Source organism: Muscardinus avellanarius, assembly GCF_963383645.1.
Source record: "Muscardinus avellanarius genome assembly, chromosome: 14".
Lineage (NCBI taxonomy): Eukaryota > Metazoa > Chordata > Mammalia > Rodentia > Gliridae > Muscardinus > Muscardinus avellanarius.
Genome location: NC_137800.1, coordinates 9107820 through 9130035, shown reverse-complemented (window position 1 = coordinate 9130035; position 22216 = coordinate 9107820). Strand labels below are relative to the sequence as shown.

The 22216-nt window shown below is 49.5% G+C and overlaps 1 protein-coding gene across 2 annotated transcripts in view; it reads left to right on the top strand.

Moving 5' to 3' along the window:
• The window catches only part of EPHX2 (epoxide hydrolase 2), a gene marked incomplete at both ends in the record, with an annotated part of 48363 nt that overhangs the window by 9817 nt on the left and 16330 nt on the right, over nt 1-22216 (top strand). For both annotated transcript variants that reach the window (XM_080710670.1, XM_080710669.1), the window contains 9 exons: nt 780-939; nt 2723-2913; nt 4749-4871; nt 8154-8228; nt 11925-12020; nt 12510-12588; nt 16229-16263; nt 16700-16726; nt 22119-22204. In XM_080710670.1, the coding sequence (XP_080566796.1) occupies nt 780-939; nt 2723-2913; nt 4749-4871; nt 8154-8228; nt 11925-12020; nt 12510-12588; nt 16229-16263; nt 16700-16726; nt 22119-22204 (872 nt within the window). The remainder of the gene's footprint in view (nt 1-779; nt 940-2722; nt 2914-4748; nt 4872-8153; nt 8229-11924; nt 12021-12509; nt 12589-16228; nt 16264-16699; nt 16727-22118; nt 22205-22216) is intronic.

The following is a 22216-nucleotide window of genomic DNA, read 5'->3' as shown; positions in this document are numbered from 1 at the left end:
AGCACAGAGAGACGGGACTCTTTCAATGCCCAGTCTACAAATAGGCTGTTATATCCGAAAGCACAGGGAGACGGGGCTCCAACAGGTGCATTTGGAGGGCGCAAGATTCAGTCCAGGACAGTGAACAGTTGTGTAGTTCCCAGTTTGGGGCTTACTTTTATCTGAATGTTTGTGTCCTCCCCAAATGCATAAGTTGCAATCCTAACCCACAGGTGATGATGGCCTAGAATTTGGAGCCTTCAAGAAATAATTAGGTCACAAGAGTCGAGCTCTCATGAATGACATTAGTGCTCTTTGAGAAGAGACCCCAGGGGGCCAGCTGACTCCTTCCACCATGCTAGGGAAGCAAGAGGGCATATGTAGGAAGAAGGAAATGGCCCCAACCCCAACAATGGCCAGATGTGCCGGCGCCTTGATCTTAGACTCCCCAGATGTCAGAACGGCAGAAAACCAACTTCTGTTGTTTTGTTATAGCAGCTCAAAGAGACCACATCCATTTGGCTTTTGGGAACGATGGTGCTATGACGGGGCATACGTGCACCGCCGCTTACTCATTCTGCTGGTAGTGGGCATTTGGGTGGTTTCCAGTTTGGGACTCTTAGGAGCAGGGCAGCTAAGAAAGTTCCTGCTGTCTGTGTCTTTATGCTGGCATTCCCACTGGGTGTGTTCCCAGCAGTGGGATCACTTAGTCTCAGGGATACGTGCATTCGGAGTTGGTAGGTACCGCCACAGTAAGTGTCTGCGCCCATTCATGGTCCCCCATTGGTTCCCTTTTACAGTGGGTTCCACTCATGGAAGAAAACTGCAAGAAATGTTCTGAAGCTTCTGGGATCCGCCTCCCCGAGAATTTCTCTATAAACCAAATCTTTTGCAAAGCGATGTCAGCAAGAACCATCAACCGCCCCATGCTCCAGGCAGCTCTTGCCCTCAGGAAGAAGGGTAAGTGTCGGTACAGGCCATTCTCCAGGCTGACTGCACAGGAGGCGAGGTCAGTGTACAACTAAAGGTATTTCGAGACAACAGATCCTCAGGGTTTTGATGAAAAGCCATTCCTAAAGCATGGCGAGTTTTATCAACAAAGCAGCACTTCTGGGACACCGGGGAAATGACATCATTTTATCTCACAAATTAATAATAATAAAGCAATTTATATTAGTGAATGAAATTCTCTCCTTTCAATGATATTAGCAATGTCCTAGATGACCCAACCTTTCATCAGTGATTTGAAAACAAAGCTCTTTAAGCCAGAGTGATTTTCTCGGCCTCTGGTATCAGAGTAGCTGAGCTTGAGCCAGCTCACACAAGAGGAGACCGTGTCACGTGGTCTAGGATGTGCATCCACATCGAGCCAGTGGATATTCCTTGCCAGTGCCTGGCTGCTCCTGGAATATATGGAGTCATCCCACCCTCTCATCAGTAGATTTAGGTGCCTGGGCTAAGTCCTCTATCTGTCTTAGTCTGTTTCCTGCACCTGTGGCAGAATGCCAGAGACTGGCTAGTCTATAAAGAGCAGAGATTTATTCCTCACAGTTCTGGAGGCTGTGAAGTCCAACATGGAGGGGCTCATGCTTGACGTGGGCCTTTGTGTTGCACCATCCCGTGACTGGAGGCAGAAGGGTGTGCATGCTGGAGAGACCACGACAGCCAACTTGCAGCCTCGACCCTTCTCATTACCAGCATTAATCCACGGATGCGTGTAGATCCCTCCGGGCCTAATCACTTCTTGTAGACCCCACCACCCAACACCGTACTATTGGGGATTAAGTTTCCAACACATGATTTGGGGGAGGATGTGTTCTAGCCATGGCACCATCCCGTGTCCCTAGTTCCATCCTCGTGCTCCACGGAGTGGGCCTCACCATCAACTCGCCTGCGTCTCGTTACCAACAACAGCTGGCTCTTACCCTGGCAGGTTGGGCAGATGAAGCCAAGAGTAGATTATGTCTTTTTTTTTTTTTTTTTGCAGTATTAGAGATGGAACCCAGGGGCATTCTACCTCCGAGCTTTACCCTCTAGCCCTATTTTTTATTCATTATTTTGAAACAGGGTCTCGCTGAGTTGCAAAGGGCCTCACCAAGTAGCTGAGGTTGGCTGCCAACCACCATCTTCCTGTCTCAGCCTCCCAAATGCTGGGATTACAAGTGTGCGCCATCACGCCCGGCAAGATTATGCCTATTTATGCTTCTTTAGTTTTGACATGCAAATGCAGTTCTTGATAGCCACGGCAGGGGTTTCGAAGAGTCAAGCGGAGTTTGCAGTAGCAAAAACTGGAAGGAACATTGGACCTTCGCCATCCTTATGGCTCTGGGAAGCTTGTAACTTGTCTGAGCTTCAGTTTGCACGTCTGTAAATAGAGAAGAGTGAGATGTGCCCTGTCTACCCCCAACGTGGTGAGGACCAGATGAGCTGGTGGGTGTTAAAACGCTTTGGTCCACTAAGCCGCCAAGCATCATAATGCCAGTGTGCATGTCACCAAAGACTAGGGCATCTCTAGCTGGTCCTCTGAAAGCCCTGCCACCCCCAGCTCCCTTCCAGGGTTGTGTAAGGAGGTGTTTATGGGTAAAGATGATTCTCCAGTTTGCCTATTGAAGGCTGAGAATAGAGAGATTGGGGTAAGTGAGCAAGGTAACCCTCAGCCTCCTCCTGGGGCCTCCGGGGTGGTGTCCAGAGCACCTCAGGGTGAAGCTCTGGCTAGTCTGTTCATGGGGAATGTTCTCTTCAGGGTTTACCACCTGCATCCTCACCAACAACTGGCTGGATGACAGCACTGAGAGAGGAGGCGTGGCCAAGCTGATGTGTGAGCTGAGCCCGCACTTCGACTTCCTGGTGGAGTCGTGCCAGGCTGGGGTGGCCAAGCCTGAGCCTCAGATCTACAAACTTGTACTGGACACCCTGAAGGCCAGTCCCCGTGAGGTACGTAGAGGCTTTCTTCAGGGGAGAAGAGTGTGCCAGAGATACTGCAGCCAGAGGAAAATTGAGAGGTTTACAAGCAGGTACTGGCAGGACAGGTCTAGGGGCAATTCTCTTAGGCCAGGACTTCCCCTAAAGGACTTTTACCTGTCTTTCAGTCTAAAAAGCTCTATCAGAGATGGACATCTGGCTCCTTTTTGTGTCTCTTATAGGACTTCGTTCAAAATAGGTATTATCAATTTTGGGGCGTGGTGGTACATGCCTGTCATCCCAGATACACACTGAGATCGGATGATTGTGGGTCTGAGGTCAGCCTCAGAAACTCAGTGAGACCTTGCTTCAAAATAAAAAGTAAAAAGGGCTGGAGGTGTAACTCACAGGAAGAATGCCTGTGGCTTCAGTCCTCAGTGCCAAAACAAACACACAAACAGAAAAACAGGGATCATCAAAAGCTCTTAGACCAGCTGCCTCAGTTTACCTGTGGAGAACTGGAGACCTCAGGAGACTGGCAAGGCCACATGGCGAGTCGGGATCACCCCACCATGGGTGACCAGGGATGAGTACCCAGGTTGCTCAGTCTCCTTCCAAGTGCCCTTGTGGCCCTAAAGCCTGTCTTTAGCCTGTCTCCTGAGACCACCTACGGTAAAACACTCCTTTAATTGAGGACACCCACTCTAATCTTCAAAAGGTGATTGGGCCAAAATTAAAGTCACACTCTGATCTCTGGCTGACCGCCCACCAGAGCTGATCGGCACAAGCCCCGAACCCGTGCCTGCGTCCCCGCCAGCCTTCCCTCGCTCCATCCTGTCTTTTACTCTGCCCAGCACCCTGGCCTGGTGTAGAGCAGCGCTGAGTTTCAGCGTGCACAGGAGCCTGCCAGTCCTCCATTAATGGCTTTTGGGTTGAATGAGCTGCTTAGAATTCTGGGCTGTGCACATCCAAGATTATAGATAAATGCACCCTTGCCTTCTTCTGTAACTCAAAGCCCTTCCTTCCTCCATTCAAACTGGGGGTTGAACCTATTTTTTATTTTGAAAGAGTCTTGCTAAGTTGCCGAGCTGGCCTCAAACCTGTGATCCTCCTGTCTCAGCCTAAGAACTGGGATGCTAGGCATGTGCCACTTTCCCCAGGTGCCTTTCCCTCCCTCCCTCCCTTCCTTCCTTCCTTCCTTCCTCTTTCTTTCTTTTCTTTCTTCCTCTTTCTTTCCTTCTTTCTTTCTTCCTCTCTTTCTTCCTTCCTTTCTTTCTAAATTTAAGTCTGTGACCCATTCAGAACTTACTGGGGGTAAAATGTGAAGTGAAGATCTCTTTCTTTCTCCAGCTAACCAAGAGTCACACCGAGACCATCCAAAATTCTTCCTCACCCGTTGCCTCTTTCATAAGAAGTTAACTTCTCATTTGTATGCGGCCCCATGTGTACGTTCTCTCCTATTTTAGATAGATTTCTATCTCTTCTAGCACCAAACGCTCCTACTTTTTGTAGGTTCACGATTCATTAGAATTCTTCTGCGTTAGAATTCTTCTGTGGACCTTTATGTCGTCCGTCTGTACATGTAGATTTTCCCTGGTGACTTTTAATGTGGTCTTGACAAGTTCATATCCTCTCTTAATCTTGCTGTTTCAGAACTGGCTGAAACTAACAGGGATACTCACCTGTGTGCATGCACACAGATAGCTGTTTTGAGATCCGTGGGTACACCGAGAGGAGATGATGCTTTATCTCCTCATCACAAAACAGCCCCTATCACCTTTCACCTTTCGGTGCTCTCCTCCCTGGCGGTCGGTCTCCATCACGCGAGAGTTTCTCCTGGACTGATGTCACGCTGTTTTGGAGTTCAGGTTGTTTTCCTGGATGACTCAGGGACTAATCTGAAGCCGGCCCGTGACTTGGGAATGGTCACCATCCTCACCCACGACACCAACACGGCCCTGAAAGAACTGGAGAGAGTAACTGGGATGCAGGTAAGTGTCGTGTGAGTGGGGCCGGGCTTCCTGCCACTCGCCTGTGGTTTATGTAAAGTCCTGAGCTGAGTGAGAATCTCAGGGCTCAAGGCGCCTCTGCTGGGGGGTCTGCAGCCTTTGGTACACCATGCATGCTGTCCCTGGAAAATGTCTCTTTCTCTCTGCATTCAGAGAAGCACGCCAGCTGAGAACAGGACAGGAGTGTTAGCCAGGAGAGTCCAAGAACCAAGACAAGAGAGGGATGTTCAAAGCCTCCCAGCTTGCCGGGCGTGGTGGCGCATGCTTGTAATCCCCGCTCTTGGGAGGCAGAGAGAGGAGGATCGTGCAGGTTCGAAGCCAGCCTTGCTGGCTTAAGAGACCCTGTTTCTAAATAAAAAATATAAAAAATAGGTTTGGGAGTGTAGCCTGGAGGTAGAAGGGCTTCCAGGAACCCCAGTACCACCAAAAATAAATAAATAAACAAAGCCTCCCAGCCCAGCTCTTTCAGTTAGCGTGGAACATTCTCGCACTGGGGAGCATGGTCCTTCTCTGGCCTGCTGGGCGTGCCGCTGGCTCTCAGGTGCAGCTGGGCAGTCGCACCTGGCTCTCACCCTCTGGACAGTCAGGGGCAATCTTGTTAGTAACACCTGTCTCTCACACGGGGGGACAGGACAGCCTTACTGCTGCCCCGTCTGCCTGGGAATCAGCCTACTCCTCTGTCCTCCTGGGTTGGGCTGTGGTCACTGCCCACTTCCCCCAGCCTCTGCAGTAGTGCGGGCAAGGAGAGGAGGTGGGGAGCCGTGCACCCCCTCAACCCGCCACATGTCCGGGGCTGCAAAGCCATTTCCTCAAAGGGAGGTATTAGTCAGTGAGGGCTGCGGTAACAAAGTTCCACAGGCCCAGTGGCTCCAGGACCAGCAAGTTCCTGTCTCAGTTTCTCTAGAAAGTTAGCTATCCAAGGTCAAGAGGTCAGCGAGGCTGGTTCCTTCTTGGCCTCTCTCCTTGGCTTACACGTGGTGCTGTCTCCGTTTCTTCACGTAGCTTTCTTCCCATACGTGCCAGTATCCTATTCTCTCTATCAGGACGCCAGTCATGTTGGATTAGGGCCCACTGCTAATGAATCCACTTCATCTTAATTCCCTATTTGAAGGCCTGTACTAGGGGGTTAGGGCTTCAGCCAGAGAGGGTACAATTCCACCCATAATAGAAACGATGTACTGCATGTACTGCTTGCCTTTAATAGACAATAAAAATGTACATATAACAACTTCACAGCCTTGAAGTGCCTTGGCCAAGCCTGATTTGTCCTGCAGCCTAGAAAGTGAAGTAACTGGCTTGGTATCCAAGCACCTGTACTATCCCGCTTGCTGGGTGTGTCCCTGCTTGTGTCTGAGTCTCAGACACCTGTCCCCTAAAACTGGGAAAGTAAACTATGCCCCGCCTCTCTTTACATGGGTATTAAGAAGCTGTATAGCCAGGCGTGGTGGTGCACGCTTGTAATCCCTGCGCTTGGGAGGCTGAGACAGGAGGATTGCACAGGTTCAAAGCCAGCCTCAGCTACTTAGGCTCTTAGCAACTTAGTGAGACCCTGTTTCCAAATAAAATATAAAATAGGTCTGGGAGTATAGCTCGGAGGTAGAAAGCCTCTGGGTTCCACCCTCAGTACCACAAAAAAAAAAAAAAAAAAAAAGAAGCTGTATAGAAAAAAAGAAAATCACCCCTTTCCCCCAATTCTTTCTTTCTTTCCTTTTTTTTTTTTTTTTTTTTTTTTTTTTTGTGGGTCTGGGGATGGAACCCAGGGGCATTCGACTTCCAAGCTACACCCCCAGTTCTATTTTTTATTCTTTATTGTGAAACAAGGCCTCACTAAGTAGCTAAGGCTGGCAATGAACGGTGATCCTCCGGTCTCAGCTTCCTGAATGCTGGGATTAAAAGCGTGTGCCACCATGCCCTGCTCCTCAACTCTTTTTTATTGTGGTAGAATACACTTAAAATAAATCGTCTTAACCATTTTTAAGTATACAGGTCACTGGTATTAAATACATTTATTTATTTATTTATTTTTGTGATACTGGGGATGGAACCTGGGACATTCTACCTCCGAGCTACACCCTCAGCCCTATTTTTTATTCTTTATTTTGAAACAGGGTCTCACTGAGTTGCAAAGGGCCTCACTAAGTAGTAGCTGAGGCTGTCCTTGAACTGCAATCCTCCTGTCTCAGCCTCCCAAATGCTGGGATTACAAGCGTGCGCCACCACGCCTGGCTTGTTAAATACATTTATAACGCCGTGCAACCGTCACTGTTGCCCATCTCCAGAATTCTTTATTTTTCAAAACTGAAACTCTATACCCACCAAACAGTAACTCCCACCCCTCGCCCCCACCCCAGGCCCCGACGACCCCACCCTACATTCTGTCCCAGTGGATCTCACTCCTGTGCAGGTGCTGCCTACGGGTGGAATCGTGTGGTGTTTGATATGTTGCTATATGACTTGGCCTGATGTCCTCAAGGTTCATCTGTGTTGCCGCATGGCTCAGAAATCTCTTTCCAAGGCCAAATACTACGTCATGACGTGCGTACAGTCATGAACCACGCAATCACACTTTGGCCAGTGGTGGGCAGCACCCGGGACAGGGTCACATGGATTCTGTGCTGTCGTAGCTGTCCTGATTGGGCATGGACATTCTTGAATTGTTCAAGGATGAAGTTGCCCAGTGACACTTCTCAGAACATATCCCATCCTTCAGCTGCGTCGGACCGTGCTGCATCTTGCTTATCCGTTCACCTGTTGGTGGACACGTGGGTAGCTCCCGCCTTTTTGCTATGGAGACAAACACCGCTGTGGACATGGGAGGACAGACATCGGTTAGAGTCTCTGCTTTCAATTCTTCCGGATGTATACCTAAAGTGGGCTTGTTGGATCATGTTTAAACTTGAGGGACCACCAGGCAGTTTTCCACAGTAGCTGCTTCTTGGTTGCGTCCCACAGCACCTGTCCCCTTGAAAGCGGGGAATCAGGTGCCTCTGTCTCATGGGAAGCCTCCCTGACTCCTCATGAATGGACTCTGTGGCTTGCAGAGACGCAGGAGAGGCTCTTGAGATCAGGAAGCCTCTATTTTCCCCACCCCTGGGAGCGATGGGATGTCATTAGTGTGACCTGGGGAGCTGGGGACACATCAGAGGAACACGGGCCCGGGGTCACCTGCCTTGACATCCCAGGGCATGGCCTCTGGGCCTCCTGTGGGTGTGTGGGTCCCCCGGGAGCGGCCGCTGTGGCTCACTGTACCTTTTGTGTTTTCAGCTTCTGCGTGCCGAGGCCCCCCTGCCCATCCCCTGCAACCCAAGCGATGTGAGCCACGGGTATGTGACCATCAAGGTAGGTCAGCTGCACGTCCCCTGCCCAGCCCGCGCTGCAGAGGCATCTGGGAAATATCCAGGGTAGCCAAACATCCATCATGCATGCGGGCACACCATTCCCCATAATCTCATTCCTCTGAAAGAGATAGAAGACGGGGACCCTGCCTCAGATCAGAAAAGCAGTGTGCCCTACGTGGTGGAACCCCACAGACTGTGGGGACCCTTGGTAGCCGGCCATGTTTTCAACCAGTACGTATTTCCTTGGCATCAGACACAGAATGGGTGCAAGGCATGGTGATGACCGGGGAGCCCGCGTTAGGATGGAGAGAAGGTCATCACAGTGCCCCGTGGTCAGGGGCACGTGCAGGGGGCCCTGACTTCTGACTTGGCCTGCGGGTCAGCTCTGGCTGCAGACACAGAGCTTCCGAACATCTTTCTTTGTCTGCCTTGGGGACCTAAAGCTATGGGTCAGCTCTGTCAGGCCAGATAGAGCTAGGTTGGAGCCTGGCTTCGACATTTACTGAGGTCGCCACCTTGGGCGGGCGTCTCATCACGCTGAACCTCAGTGTCCACAGCCGTATGAGGTGACAACTGTCCCTTCCCACCAGGGCTCTGCTGAGGATTGAGCGAAGTGTCACATGTGGACCACTGTGCTGACGCCTCTGTGTCCCATAATCGGGAGGTGCGCAGCGGGAGGGCTGGTGGAATCACAGCTTGGAGTCCCTGCTCCATAGCTGTGCCCAAATGTGCTTGGGATGGGCTTTGTGGGGGTAGAAAATTGACAGCCGAGCGGCCAGCAGGGATGGAGAAGCGGACCATCAAGGACACCGAGGACAGCTAGGCTTTAGATAGTAAGGAAGCTGCTGGCCAGCGTCACTGCATCCCCTGTATCTCTGGGTACTCCTGCGGGAAGGCGTGCTTAATAAGGTCCCTTTGGCAGCTGGGCATGGTGGTGCACGATTGTAATCCCAGTATATGGGAGGCTGAGACAGGAGGATTGTGGATTGAGGGCAGCTTCAGCTACTACTTAGTGAGGCCCTTTGCAACTCAATGAAGCCCTGTTTCAAAATAAAGAATAAAAAATAGGGCTGGGGGTGTAGCTTAGAGGTAGAATGCCCCTGGGTTCCATCCCCAATACCGCCCAAAAAAAAAAAAAAAGGAAAAAGAAAGGAAGGAAGGAAGAAAGAAAGAAAGAAAGAAGGAAAGAAGAAAAAAAAGAGAGAAAAAATAAGGATCTGGTCTCTCACAGTTATGGGGAGTGGAGGGCTCTGGGCCTGGGTCTGGGTTGTACCCGTAGTCTTCTCCACATGGGCAGAGTTATTCTCACTCCGCTTACTGCTTGCTTAGCCAGCCAGTTTTAAGAGATCCCTCATCTGATCCCGAAGGAGTATGATCAGAGCTGCTTTCCCCCAAGTTTGAGAGCCCGGGCAATGGACTTCCAGGGAGACCCCACTGAGCTGGGCTCTCAGAACTAGTATACGGCCTTGCACCAAATCTTAATGCAACCTCAGCCAAGTTGCTGACAGTTCTTTCTTGTGTTCTGGTTTTACAGCCCTTTTATAACATATGAAAAAGAAAAACCCAATGGGAAAGTACATGCATTTAAAACTTTCTCAGTAGAGCCGGGCATGGTGGCGCACGCTTATAGTCCCCACACTTGGGAGGCAGAGACAGGAGGATCGCACAGGTTCGAAGCCAGCCTTGCTGGCTTAAGAGACCCTGTTTCCAAATAAAAATATAAAATAGGTCTGGGAGTGTAGCCCGGAGATAGAAGGGTTTCCAGGAACCCCAGTACCACCAAAAAATAAAATAAAATAGAAAATAAAACTTTCTCAGTAGAACTGACTGTGAAGCTTCAAGAGAGCCTTCGGTTGGGACCCATGTTGGAGACAAAGTAGAATCAAATGTCAGCATCGTAACAGCATTCAGTGGCAGGAGTTGAGAATTTAAAGTTAACTTTTGCCAAGTTCTAAAGGGAAGAGTAGGAACATACTGACAAATAGATCTTAGCCTGTGAGAAGGCTTGCAAAATGCATGCCAAATGTTCTTCTTGGGCCAGATAACTTGTTTCAAATCATGAATAACACTTTTTTTCTACTGGGGATTGAACCCAAAAGCATGGAATCACTGAGCTACATCCCCAGCCCTTTTTATTATTTAGTTATTTATTTAGTTATTTATTACAGTCCTGGGGATGGAACCCAGGTGCATTGTGCCTGCGAGCTACACCCCAAAGTCCTATTTTTTATTCTTTATTTTGAAACAGGGCCTTATTGAGTTGTGAAGGGCCTCACTGAGTAGTAGCTGAGGCTGACCACACCCAGCCCTCTTTCTTTTTTATTGTGAGACAGGTTCTTCTTGATCTGCCCAGGCTGGTCTTGAACCTGCAGTCCTCCTGTCTCAGCCTCCTGAGTAGCTAGGATTACAGGCATGCGCCACTGTGCCCAGCCACAGATAACACTTTTGAGGTGAGACACTTAGAGCAGTCTGAAATACAACCGAGTGGATGGTTCCCAGTGAGATTCTATAGCACGACTGAGTCACTCTCAGAGACTCCCACTAGAATGTTGAAGACGTGTACTATGGGGAAAGACAGGGCACTTGGATCAGGTCTCATTTAGTGGTTTGCTTGGAGACCCCGCACTAGTCAGAGCAGGCGAAGTGCTGTAACAAACAGTCCCACTGTCCCAGTGGCCTCACACCAATGTGTTTCTCACTTGAGGCCCAGGGCGCACGGTGGGCTCTGTCCAGCAGTTGATCAAGAACCCAGGTTCCTTCCTCGAGGGCCGGGTCATTCAGGTGCAGACAGGAAGAGGGGAAGATGTGTCCAGCACCAGAGGGTCATGTGGATCCTGGGGGGAAGCACACGTTTCTTTCGATCACACACACTGGCCAGAGCTCAGTCACGCAGCTGAGTCAACTAGAAGGAGGGCTGGGTATGTCTGGAAAATGCTACCCTGTGTTGGAGAAAGGGAGAACAGAACAGACACCGTGAGCCCTGGTGGTCTTGGATTCTCCCCTGCAGCCCCTAAAAGGACCATAATGCTAGCGAAGCCTGAAAACGCATCATACTTAAGAAGCAAACATGTCAGGCGTGGTGGCTCATGCTTGTAATCCCCGCGCTTGGGAGGCTGAGACAGGAGGATCGCAGAGGTTCGAAGCCAGCCTCTGCTACTTAGTGAGGCTCTCAGCAACTTAGCGACACCCTGTTTTTAAATAAAATAGAAAATAGGTCTGGGAGTATAGCCCGGAGGTAGAAAGCCTCTGGGTTCCACCCCCAGTACCACCAAAAAAAAAAAAAAAAGAAGAAGCAAACGGCTTTTAACAATAACCGCGGCATTCTGCACGTTACGGTATGTATGATGCTGTGCACAAAATGAGCCCCCGCCCCAGTTTAAAGTGTTGAAAACGCATTACAGGAGCGCCAGGGCCCCTCGCAGTAGGAGAGCCTTTGAGCGAGGAAGGCAAAGTTGTTTTGTTTTTGCTGGTTTCTAACCTCAGCATCTTTCCATGGTATAAAAACAGCAGCCTGCTATGTTGCTGTTAGGCCGGTGTCTCTTCCCAGACCTCTGCGCCCAGCCTTGGGGTCCCAGCTGGGGTAGCTGGGTCAGGCCTCTGAGGTCCAGTGACCCACTGAAGTGGCCATGGCTGGCGGTCTGCAGAGAGGCTGCCCAGGTCCATCCGTACTGACTCCCCTCTTTCCCGTCTGGCACAGCCCGGGGTCCGGATGCATTTTGTGGAGCTGGGCACTGGCCCAGCCATATGCTTCTGCCACGGATTTCCGGAGAGCTGGTTTTCGTGGAGGTACCAGGTAAGAGAAACTGAGGAAGTTCCATCCTGAGAAGTCGGGGTGAGGGAAGGGGGCGTCCAGGTCATGGGAAGGGGGCGTCCAGGTCGTGTGGCCCAGCCTGGAGGGGAGGAAGACGCTGAAACCTTCGTTGTCTCCAGAGTGACCACAGGCCTTGGGTGGAGAAGGCTTCCGACCTCAGGGCTGTGCTAGGTCCTGAGACACCTGTGCAGGTTAGAAAAAGGCGGATTCTTCACCGCTCTGCCACTCACTGGGAATCTGTAATGAGTGTAGAAGTCTCCAAGGACTTTGGCGGGAAAGGTGCCCGTGCAGATGTAGCACTGAGTCAGTGCACACACTCCGCGGCCGTTCATAGCGGCCCTGCCAGGTGGGCTGCTCCCAGCACTACGTCCAAGCCATTGACAGCAACGGGGTGGAGGGAAGCGGACGTGGAGGGCCAGCCGAGGGCCGCTGAGACCGTGCTGCAGCGGGCCTGAACCCTTTGTTTTCCAGATCCCTGCGGTGGCCCAGGCGGGGTACCGGGTTCTAGCTTTGGACATGAAGGGCTATGGAGAGTCGTCCTCCCCTCCCGGTGGGTTGGCTGCCTGCAGCCCTCCTGTGTGCACCTGTGTCGACCTGTCTGAGCTTTCCCAGTGTCGGGTCAGAGCAGACCACCCTTTGGGGGCCTGACTCCCCTACTCTGCTTTCCTGCTCTGTCCTCTGTCTCTGCCCTTTGGACCTGAGATGTTCCAGCTCCCCATACTCCATACTCTGAGCGAGCCCAGGAAGCCCAAAGGCTGTGCCGGAGGGAGCCTCCTGCTGGTCGCTGGGGACATAGGACACACCGCCCATCTCTAGGCGTTTTCAAATCTTGCAAAACCAAAAGTCTGGACTCTAGACCCTCAGCTTGTCCCTTCCCCGGCCCCTGGCAGACCCCTACCCCATGATTTGACTTCTCTAGGTCCTGCCTAAGTGGATTCATCCAGTGGTTTTTTGTTTTGTTTCGTTTCATGTTTTTGTGGATCTAGGGATGGAATGCAAGGGCATTCGACCTCCGAGCTACCCTCTCCCCTATTTTTTTCTTTTTTTTTTTGTGGGTCTGGGGATGGGACTCAGGGGCATTTGACCCCCGAGCTACACCCCATGCCCTATTTATTTTATTCTTTATTTTGAAACAGGGCCTCACTAAGTAACTAGCTGAGACTGTCCGCGAACCACGATCCTCTGGTCTCAGCCTCCCAAATGCTGGGATTATCCAGCATGCAACACCACGCCCGGCTTGTCCAGCGTTCTTTGTGCCTGGCCTGTTTCACTCCGCATGCTGTCCTCCGGGGTCACCTCTGCTGTATTGCGTGCCTAACGCCCCTTCTGTGAGGCTGAGCAGCAATCCCTTGTGGGCATTAACCCCGTCTTGTCTATCCACCTGTGAATGCTGGGGGCACCTCCACTTTTTGACATCCCTCATAGAGCGCTGTCCTGAGCAAGGGTGCACAAATGTTTGCCGCCTTCAGTTTTTTAGATATATCCCCAGAAGTGTAGTGGCTGGAGTCCATGCCTATTTTTAGGTCAGATTTCAAACCCAGTGTCTATGGACACCCACAGGGATCTATCTACAGCTGGGCATGAGATGGGCCGGGACCCCTGTGGGCTTATGAGCATCTTTTCCTGCAGGGCGAGTCCTTTGTTTTTTTTCAGTTTTGGTGTGTGTGTGGGGGTCCTCATTCCAGCTCTCTGAAGAGCCCCAGACACAGAGGCAGGGGTGCAGAGCAGCCAGGCTGAGCACAGTCCCTCCTCCGCTCGTCTGTCCGGAGTCACTGGTGCTGTGGCAGCCGAGCCTAGTACGCCTGGCTGCTGCAAGCCCTTTCAGAGCTGCCGTCCCAACCACACCCAGCACATCTGGATGCCATGTTTGGAGTTAGCTGACCTAGCCTGGGGCTCTGGGTCACGCCGGTGGCACCTGCCAGCCCTCCCCCCAGCCTGTCCTGCTGGGAGTGTTCCCATGTGGCCATCCCCTAAAAGCTGTGATGTTGGCTTGGTGGCTGCGTCTGTCTGTCTGTCTGTCTGTCTGTCTCTCTCTCTCTCTCTCTCTCTCTCTCTCTCTCTCTCTCTGTTTAGGGGGAGGGAGACTAAGGATTGAACCCAGGGGCACCCTACCTACCCTCGAGCTATAACCCACCTCGTTTTGTTTATTTGTTTTGAAACAGGGTCTTGCTAGGTTGCTGAGAGTGTCACCATGTTGCTGAAGCTGTCCTCAAATCTGCAATCCTCCTGTCTCAGCCTCCCAAGTACTGGCTGCTCCTGCTTTGAAATGATGCAGAAGCGTTTAGACAAAAGCCAATTCTCCTTGGGTTTTGTCCACACACACTGCAGTCTTCTCTGAAGCTCTTAGGGATGGCTTCGTGATGAGATTAGACGTTTACGTAGAACACTATGAGAAGCTGACAGACTCTGTTAATGACGCATAAACTAGAACTGCCCTGCGCAAACTGAGACATGGCTTTATTTCTTCCTCTACTTATAACTACTATGACGACACCTCATTCTCCCTTTACTGCTGGCTCTTCTTTTTCCTCCTCCTCCTCCACGTTCTCCATCTCCTCCTCCTCCTCTCCTTCCTCCTCCACTTCCTTCTCCTCTTGCTCCTTTTCCCCTTCCTCTTTTTCTTCCTCAAATCTGCAATCCTCCTCCTCTTCTCCTTTTTCTTCTCCTCCTCCTTCTCCTTCTCCTCCTCCTCCTCCTCCTTCTTCTTCTTCTCCTTCTCCTTCTTCTTCTCTAAAATAATTAGATGTTAACTGTTGTTGAAAGAACATGTATAAGATGAATTCTAAAGCCAGCAGAGAGTGCATGCCTGGAATCCCAGTACTTGGAAGACCAAGACAGGAGGATCGAAGGTTTAAGATCAGCCTCAGCAACCTAGTGAGACCCTGTTTCAAAACAAACAAACAAAAAACTAAATGGGACTGGGGATGTAGCTCAAAGGTAGAATCCCCTGGGTTCAATCCCCAGTACCCCCCCCCAAAAAAAAAGATGAATTCAAGAGCCAAGCCGGGCGTGGTGGCGCACACTTGTCATCCCCGCACTTGGGAGGCTGAGACAGGAGGATCGCTCAGGTTCGAAGTCAGCCTTAGCTATGCAGTGAGGCACTGAGCAACTTAGCGAGACCCTGTTTCCAAATAAAATATAAAAAAGGTCTGGGAGTGTAGCCTAGAGGTAGAAAGCCTCTGGGTTCCATCCCCAGTACCACCCAAAAAAAAATAAATAAAAGAGAGAGAGCCAAGTGTTCTCATTTGGAATGCATACACATAGGTTTCAGATTGCTGGCGTATACATTTCATGTCCTTTGCTGTAGGCGTTGGGTTGGAAAGCCTTCCCTCTTCAGCGTGGACGCCATCGTCCCCCTCTTTGTGAGCTTCCGTTGTTGAGAAGCCGCAGGCTGCTCTGATCCCTGTGTGTTTCTCTGTGGCCGGGGCTTTCTTCCTTTTGACCCTTCCAGGTCTCTTATCTGCTGTGTTCTGAAGCTTCAGTACCGTGTTCTAACCTAGACCTTTTTCCATCTGCTTTGGTGGGTAAATCTTTCAGTTCTTGGAGCTTTTCTTGAGTTAGTTGATCATTCCCCCCTTCTGTTGTCTCTGTTATTCTTTTTTCCTTTTCTTCTTTCCTTTCTGGAATTGTTATTCTTGTTAAAATGTCCATACGACCCAAAGCAATCTCCAGATGCAATGCAATCCCAGTCAAAACTGCAATGGCGTTTGTGACAGGCGTAGAAAGGACAGTTCTAAATAGATATGGAACCATAAAAATCCACACGTAGCGAAAGTAATCTTTAAAAGCTGGAGGCATTTGAAAACATGCTTCCTCGCTTCAAGCTATGTTACAGATCAACAGTCCCTAACCAGTACACCACAAACATCAAAATGGACACACAGCCCAATGGGACAGAATAGAGCCCAGAAGTAGATCCACCCACATACTGTCAACTGACCGTAGACAAGGGCGCCAAGAACACACAGGGGAAGGGACAGGCTCTTCACAGACCGTCATGGTCATGCAGAAGAATGAAACCGGATCCTTATCTAACATCATACCCCCAGATCACCTCAAAATGGGCTGAAGACTTAAGATCAACTAGTGAGCTGTTGGGCTTCATTCTTTTTAGCGAAGGAATTCTTTTTGTTTGTTGGTATATTTTTAAATTATGACTCTAATGTGAATTTTTTAAATTCTAACTGCAGAAATAGAAGAATATTCCATGGAAGTGTTATGTAAGGTAAGAAAGGTCTTTGGGAAGGTTGTTTCCATCCTGGGTTTTTGGTTGATGTAAGCTGAAAGCTCGGGTATCCATTTAAACCCTAAGAAAATGGGTGGCGTGGCATCTGTCTGCACGAGGTCAGCAGCCAGGACTTGGGCTGTTGAACTCTGCCGCACTCCGTGGTACTCCGCTACTTTGCAGCTCCAGCCTGGGAACTGGAAGGTCACCTTTCCCCTGCACATCAGATACCCCTGCCACGGAGCTCAGGCGAAAGCCCAGTTCCCAGGCCAGCCTGCTCCCCTTCCTCAGTTTCCCAGCATTGCCTCCTCCCCTTTCTGGCTCCTGCTCTTGTTCCTGTCCCCTTCAAAATCCTTTCAAGATCTCTCCAGGGATCTGAAGTGGTTGGAGTGGGGAGATATGATTTCTGACTTTGTGTCTGTGTTTTCTTTCTTAGGAGATGGTGACCTTCCTGGATAAGTTGGTGAGTGATCATGTGAGCTGATGTCTTTGGGGAGTTGATGGGCAGGTGGAGTCTTGGCGTGTTAGCTGTTAGCACCCTGGAGCAGAGACGGGCGCGAGGTCGGGCCGCTGAGGGGAGGGCTACACTCACAAACACCAGATGCATGGCGGAGAGGCGGAGAGGTCGGCAGACCAGGTGGCGTAGGCTTGCTTCTTCGTTCCAGGAAGTCAAGGGAAATATCTTCACTGGCTTTGACTCAAGGAGGAGAGCCTTGAGTATCAGAGGAAGACACTGGAAAGTATTTTGTGGACTACTGCTTCACGCGTTTTCAAGATTAGATCTCTTCTGATAAATCCAAGAGCTAACAGGTCTATCTCTGTGGGCAGTATTGACCTTGGCAATAATGATTGGACGTAGATCCCCATGGCCCTGCAGGGCACCTTGCTGTGCCGGGGACTGCTCTGACATACCTTTCCCTCCCGAAATGAGCTGCTCCCAAGGAATGCTGCAGGCTGGACTCGGGGAGAGGATGATGCTGGTTAGTGATAGAGCAGAGAGGACCACCAAGGTCTGGGGTTTGGCTTATTAATGGGATGTGGAAGTTGAGAGAAGACTTTGCAAGACCACAGACTTCCCAGTGAAGAGCAGGGCACTGCCCCAGCACGGAAGGGGAGGAGCCAAGTCCTCCCTCTGCACATTCTTGGCCCCACAGAATCGGGTTTGGAAGTGTCAAGGGGGTGGGGATGTCTACGTGGGCATGCCGCTCAGTCCTGCCTCTGCAGCTTCTTGCTATGAGACTTCCAGCTGGCTGAGACGGTCCCTGGCGGGGGGAAAGAGGGACTAGGTGCTGCAGGTCACTGGGGTCAGGTGTTCATCCCTGGCCAGGCCATTGCTAGGATCTGCAGGAAAGGAGGGCATCTACCCCTGGGGTGGTAGTTGAATGACCTTTGGATGGCGCCTATTCAAGAGGGTCCTGAGAGCCAAGCTGTGAAGTACTCCTCTGTGTTAGGAGGTCGAGGGAACAGAGCCAGAGGTGCCGGAGTCTAGAAATCCCAGAGCCATGGAAGCCATGGGGAGGGCGTGGCCAAGGAAGCGTCTGATTCTGCAGAATACTTGGTAGTATGAGAACAGGGACGCCCATGCGCCACCATCGCTGGTGACCAACAGCCCTTAGAGCAAGGTGGCACTGAGAAGAAGCCAGGCTGCAGGGACTTCAGAAGGGTCTTAGGGAGGCGACTGGGATACACCACTGCAAAGAGCCCGAAGGTGCATGCGAGCAGAGCATGGCCGGACCTGCATCCAGGAAGTGCCTTCCAAGGGGGAGGGGAGGCGGGGAGGGTCCCAGGGCCCCGAGGTGGCCAGCCGGGGCAGCAGCGAGCTAGAGGGCAGAGCCTGGCTTACTTTAGGCTGGGGAACCTGGCCCCAAAATGTGGTTGTGTCACGGGAGAAGGGCTGGTTCAGTGAAGGGTTGGGGCTCAGGATGGGTGAGGTCCTTGTCTTGTGTGACGGAAAAGCCTTTCAGCACAAGTGGGTCAGAGACAGAGATTTCTTTAAAAAAGCACATTCAAGGGAGAATGCAGGCCATGTCCAAAGTGAGGCCCACATCTGGGGTTCATGGCTCCTCCCTGGTAGAAGACTTTGTAAACAGTGACCGTGAGAAGTGTGTGGGGGCATCAGCTTAATGAGCTCCGTTCTCTGCAGCACAGAGCAGGTCAGGGCGCTCTGGTTCTTCTCAGAATCTTTGGGTTGACGTTTTCTACTTAATAGACAGCTCTCGAACTCTATCCATATCAGAAGGGTTTTTTTTTAATTATTTATTTATTTATTTTATTGGTGCACTGTATTCATACATCATAGTGGGATACAAACTTTTGTAGACATACATGCACACATCGTCCAGTCAGCCCCCACCCGATCCCCACCCCATTCCCTCCCCATCCCTCCTTCCCATGCTTGGCTTAGTGGTTAACATCTAGTATTATAGCAATTTATCCAAAATTAACAATGATAATCTCACATAACAGTTTCATTTGTCTGATACCAAGCTTTTGATGACTTAAAGATAACATTTCAATATTTCTTTTTGCTTTCTTTCTTACCAGAGAATTTTTTTTTCTATTTTTTTTAGGTGAAACTATCATATATTTATATATTTATTTTTCAGAAAAAAATCTATCCTAATATGGAATATGGATTCTAGATACCCAAAACGATCTTGAAAAAGAACAAAGCTAGAAGATATATATTTTCTGATTTCAAACCATATAAAGCTACAATAATTGAAACAGTGTAGTACTGTTCTAAAGGCAGATATATAAACCATTGGAGTTAAATACAAGCCTAGAGCTAAATTCTTCCCTATATTATCAAGTTATTTTTGACAAGGTTTCCACGAACATTTGGTGGTGGAAATAATAATCTTTTAACTAAATATTGTTGAAAAATAATACTTACTTGGAAAAGAATAAAATTGGACCCTTACCTAATCCCATATACAAATATTAACTCAAAATAGATAAAAGACCTAAATATAAATCTTAAGACTATAAACTTTTAGAAGAAAATCTGGGTCATAAAACCTCACAACATTGAAATTGGCAGTGATTTCTTGGATATGATTTCAATGGCACAGGCAACAGAAGAGTATACAAACTCCCTAAAAAATAAAAAATTGTATATCCAAAGACAATGTAAACAGAGTTAGAAGTTACTAATAGAATTGGATAAAATATTTCCAAATGCTATATCTGAAGGTATATTAATATTCCAACTAGAAATTCTAAAAATTAACAACAATAAAGGCAAACAATACCATTTAGAGATAGGTAAAAGACTAACATATATAATGAATCTCCACAGATAACCAATCTTAGTTGTCTGTTGGACGGAAAATCTTGTTTCTCTGGTTCTGGTGTGTGTTACCTATTTCTTCTTTGTAGTTAATCTCTTTGAGTATTTTCTCTAGCGCTGGTTTTGAAGACATAAATTCCTTCAGTTTCTGTTTGTTGTGGAAGCTTCTTATTTCTCCATCTAATTTGAAAGAAAGTTTTGCTGGGTAGGAAATTTTTGGCTGGAAGTTGTTTTCTTTCAGAGTTTGGAATATGTTACTCCAAGCCCTTCTGGCTCTCATGACTTGGTTTGGGAAGTCTGGAGTGATTCTAATTGGTTTGCCTCTGAATGTCACTTGGCCCTTTGTTTTTGTTGCCTTCAAGATTCTCTGCTTGGCTTCCACATTGGTCATTTTGACAATTATGTGGCGTGGGGATCCTCTTCTCCGATCCTGTCTAAAGGGAGTTCTATAAGTTTCCTGGATCTGTGTATCAACCTCTTGCTCTATGTTTGGAAAATTTTCTGCTATTACTTCCTTGAAGAGATTGTTGACCCCTTTGGTATCACTTTCTTCTCCCTCCTCTATTCCAATTATTCTTAGGTTAGCTCTCTTAAAATGGGCCCATATTTCTTCAATGTCAGATTCCTGCTGTCGGATATTTTTTTCTAGATTAGAAACTGTGCGTTCATTTTTGGAATGATCATCTTCTAAGAGCAAGATTCTGTTCTCCATGTGGTCTAATCAGTTGTTTGTGCTTTGAATTGAGGCCTTTACTTCATTAATTGCATCCTTTATCTCTTTTTGGCTCTCTCTGAATTCTTTTTGAAACATCTCTATTATTTCTACAGTTATTTTCCTGATTTGATCTTCTAGAAATCTCTGATTTTCTGTTTTATCGGGTTCTGATGTTGTGGGGTTGTGGGCATTCATTGTTCCAGTGTTATTCCTCTTTCCCATGATTTTGGAAGTTTGTGCCTTCTCTGGGTTCTTCCCTTGGGTCACTATGACTTCACTTAAGGTGCTCTGGATCTCGAGTCTGTAGTATCTCAGACCCCACTACTCCTTTACTGGGTTGTATCACAGAGTCTCCGACCCAGGGAGTCGATAGAGGCTGCTTTAGACTATGGGGGTGCCAGGTTGTACGTTTTCCTATGGTGTGATATCTCTGCCACCGCCACTCCCCCACTGGGTCAAGTCCCAGGGAGTACAGTACTGGGATTTCTCCTCTGTGGCCCGCAATTTGACTCACTGTTCTTGAGTACGCAGATGTAGCTGTACTGGACTTGTTGAATTCGCTGCTGCTACCACCGGTGGCAATATGGCGCCGCTGCTACGCCCTCGGCCGTGAGGCTGGCTTATTTCTTCTTGGTTTTGAATTCCACTCAGAGTTCTTGCAGCGTGTGCTGAGCTCAGCCACTGGGAGCTTTAGATGCGCTGAAAAATCCCGCCTGGCTGTTCCGCAGCGGCTCACCTCGGCTTGCTGTAGCCGTCCGGTGAATTCGCCGCTGCTGCCGGCAGTATGGCGCTGCTGCCGCGTCCTCGGGCGTGAGTCCGGTGTATCTCCTCTGTGGCTCTGAGCTCTGTTCTCAGACCGCTTTCTCTCTGGAGCCTGGTGATTTTTTTGTTTCTCTGGTGATGGTGTTTTCTGGCTATGAAAGGCGCTGATTTTGTGGTAATGGAGTTTGGTTGTTAGCGGGGCTCTTAAGCCCCGCTTTTCTCGGTCGCCATCTTCCCGGAAGTCCATATCAGAAGTTTTGAACAATATTTTTCTTTAGGCTTCTTTTATTCAGACTAGAAATATATTATGTATGCTAACGAGGTATCTAGGCACAAATTATCTGAATCTACAGCACTTTCAGATTTATTGGATCCTTAAGAATTCAGGCCTGGGAGTGGAGGTAGGATGACCACGAAGCCTTTAGATTTAAAGCTACAGTCCCCTCTTTCCTTCCCCGTTTCTCTCCTTTCTGCCTATTTCTTGAATTTCTTCTATCCTACCTCCTCTCACCACTTACCGTCTGCGTGGCCCTGAGGCAGGCCACCTAACCGCTGCAGCCTTCTTCCTGCGTGTAGAGTGGGTATTGACGGGTATTGGAAGGACTCCGGGTAACGGATGTGAACACCTAGCTTGGTTCTGGTTACAGTAGGTGCTCGGTCCAGGGGAACCTCTGCTGTCAGCAGCAGAGCAAACGGGACAGAGGAGATGGAAGGTGCTTCTGAACTCCTTGTGGCTAATGAAGGGAGGGGAGCCCTCAGACGAGTGGGGATAGAATCATAAGTGAGGAAAGACGGGCATGGGACATGGGGAGGGAAGTTCTGCACCTTTTAAGAGAGAAAGGAGAAAAAAGCAAAAGAAAATACGATTGAGAGAAGGTAAACGCATGGCCGGTGGCCTTGGTCTTCTGAGAAAATTTGAAAGGCCGTTTGACAAGGGGTGTGCGGGGCTGGTAACACTGGGGTGGAGGCTTGGGGAGAGGGGATGTCTTGGCGTCCCTGCGCTCACCAGGGAGAAGCCTTTGGCTCTCGAGCGGCAGCACATTCCAGAAGCCCGCCACAGCGGTCCCTTTTTCCCTCCTTCTCTAGGGGATCCCTCAGGCGGTGTTCATCGGCCATGACTGGGCCGGCGTGCTGGTGTGGAACATGGCTCTCTTCTATCCTGAGAGAGTGAGGTGAGCAGGCCA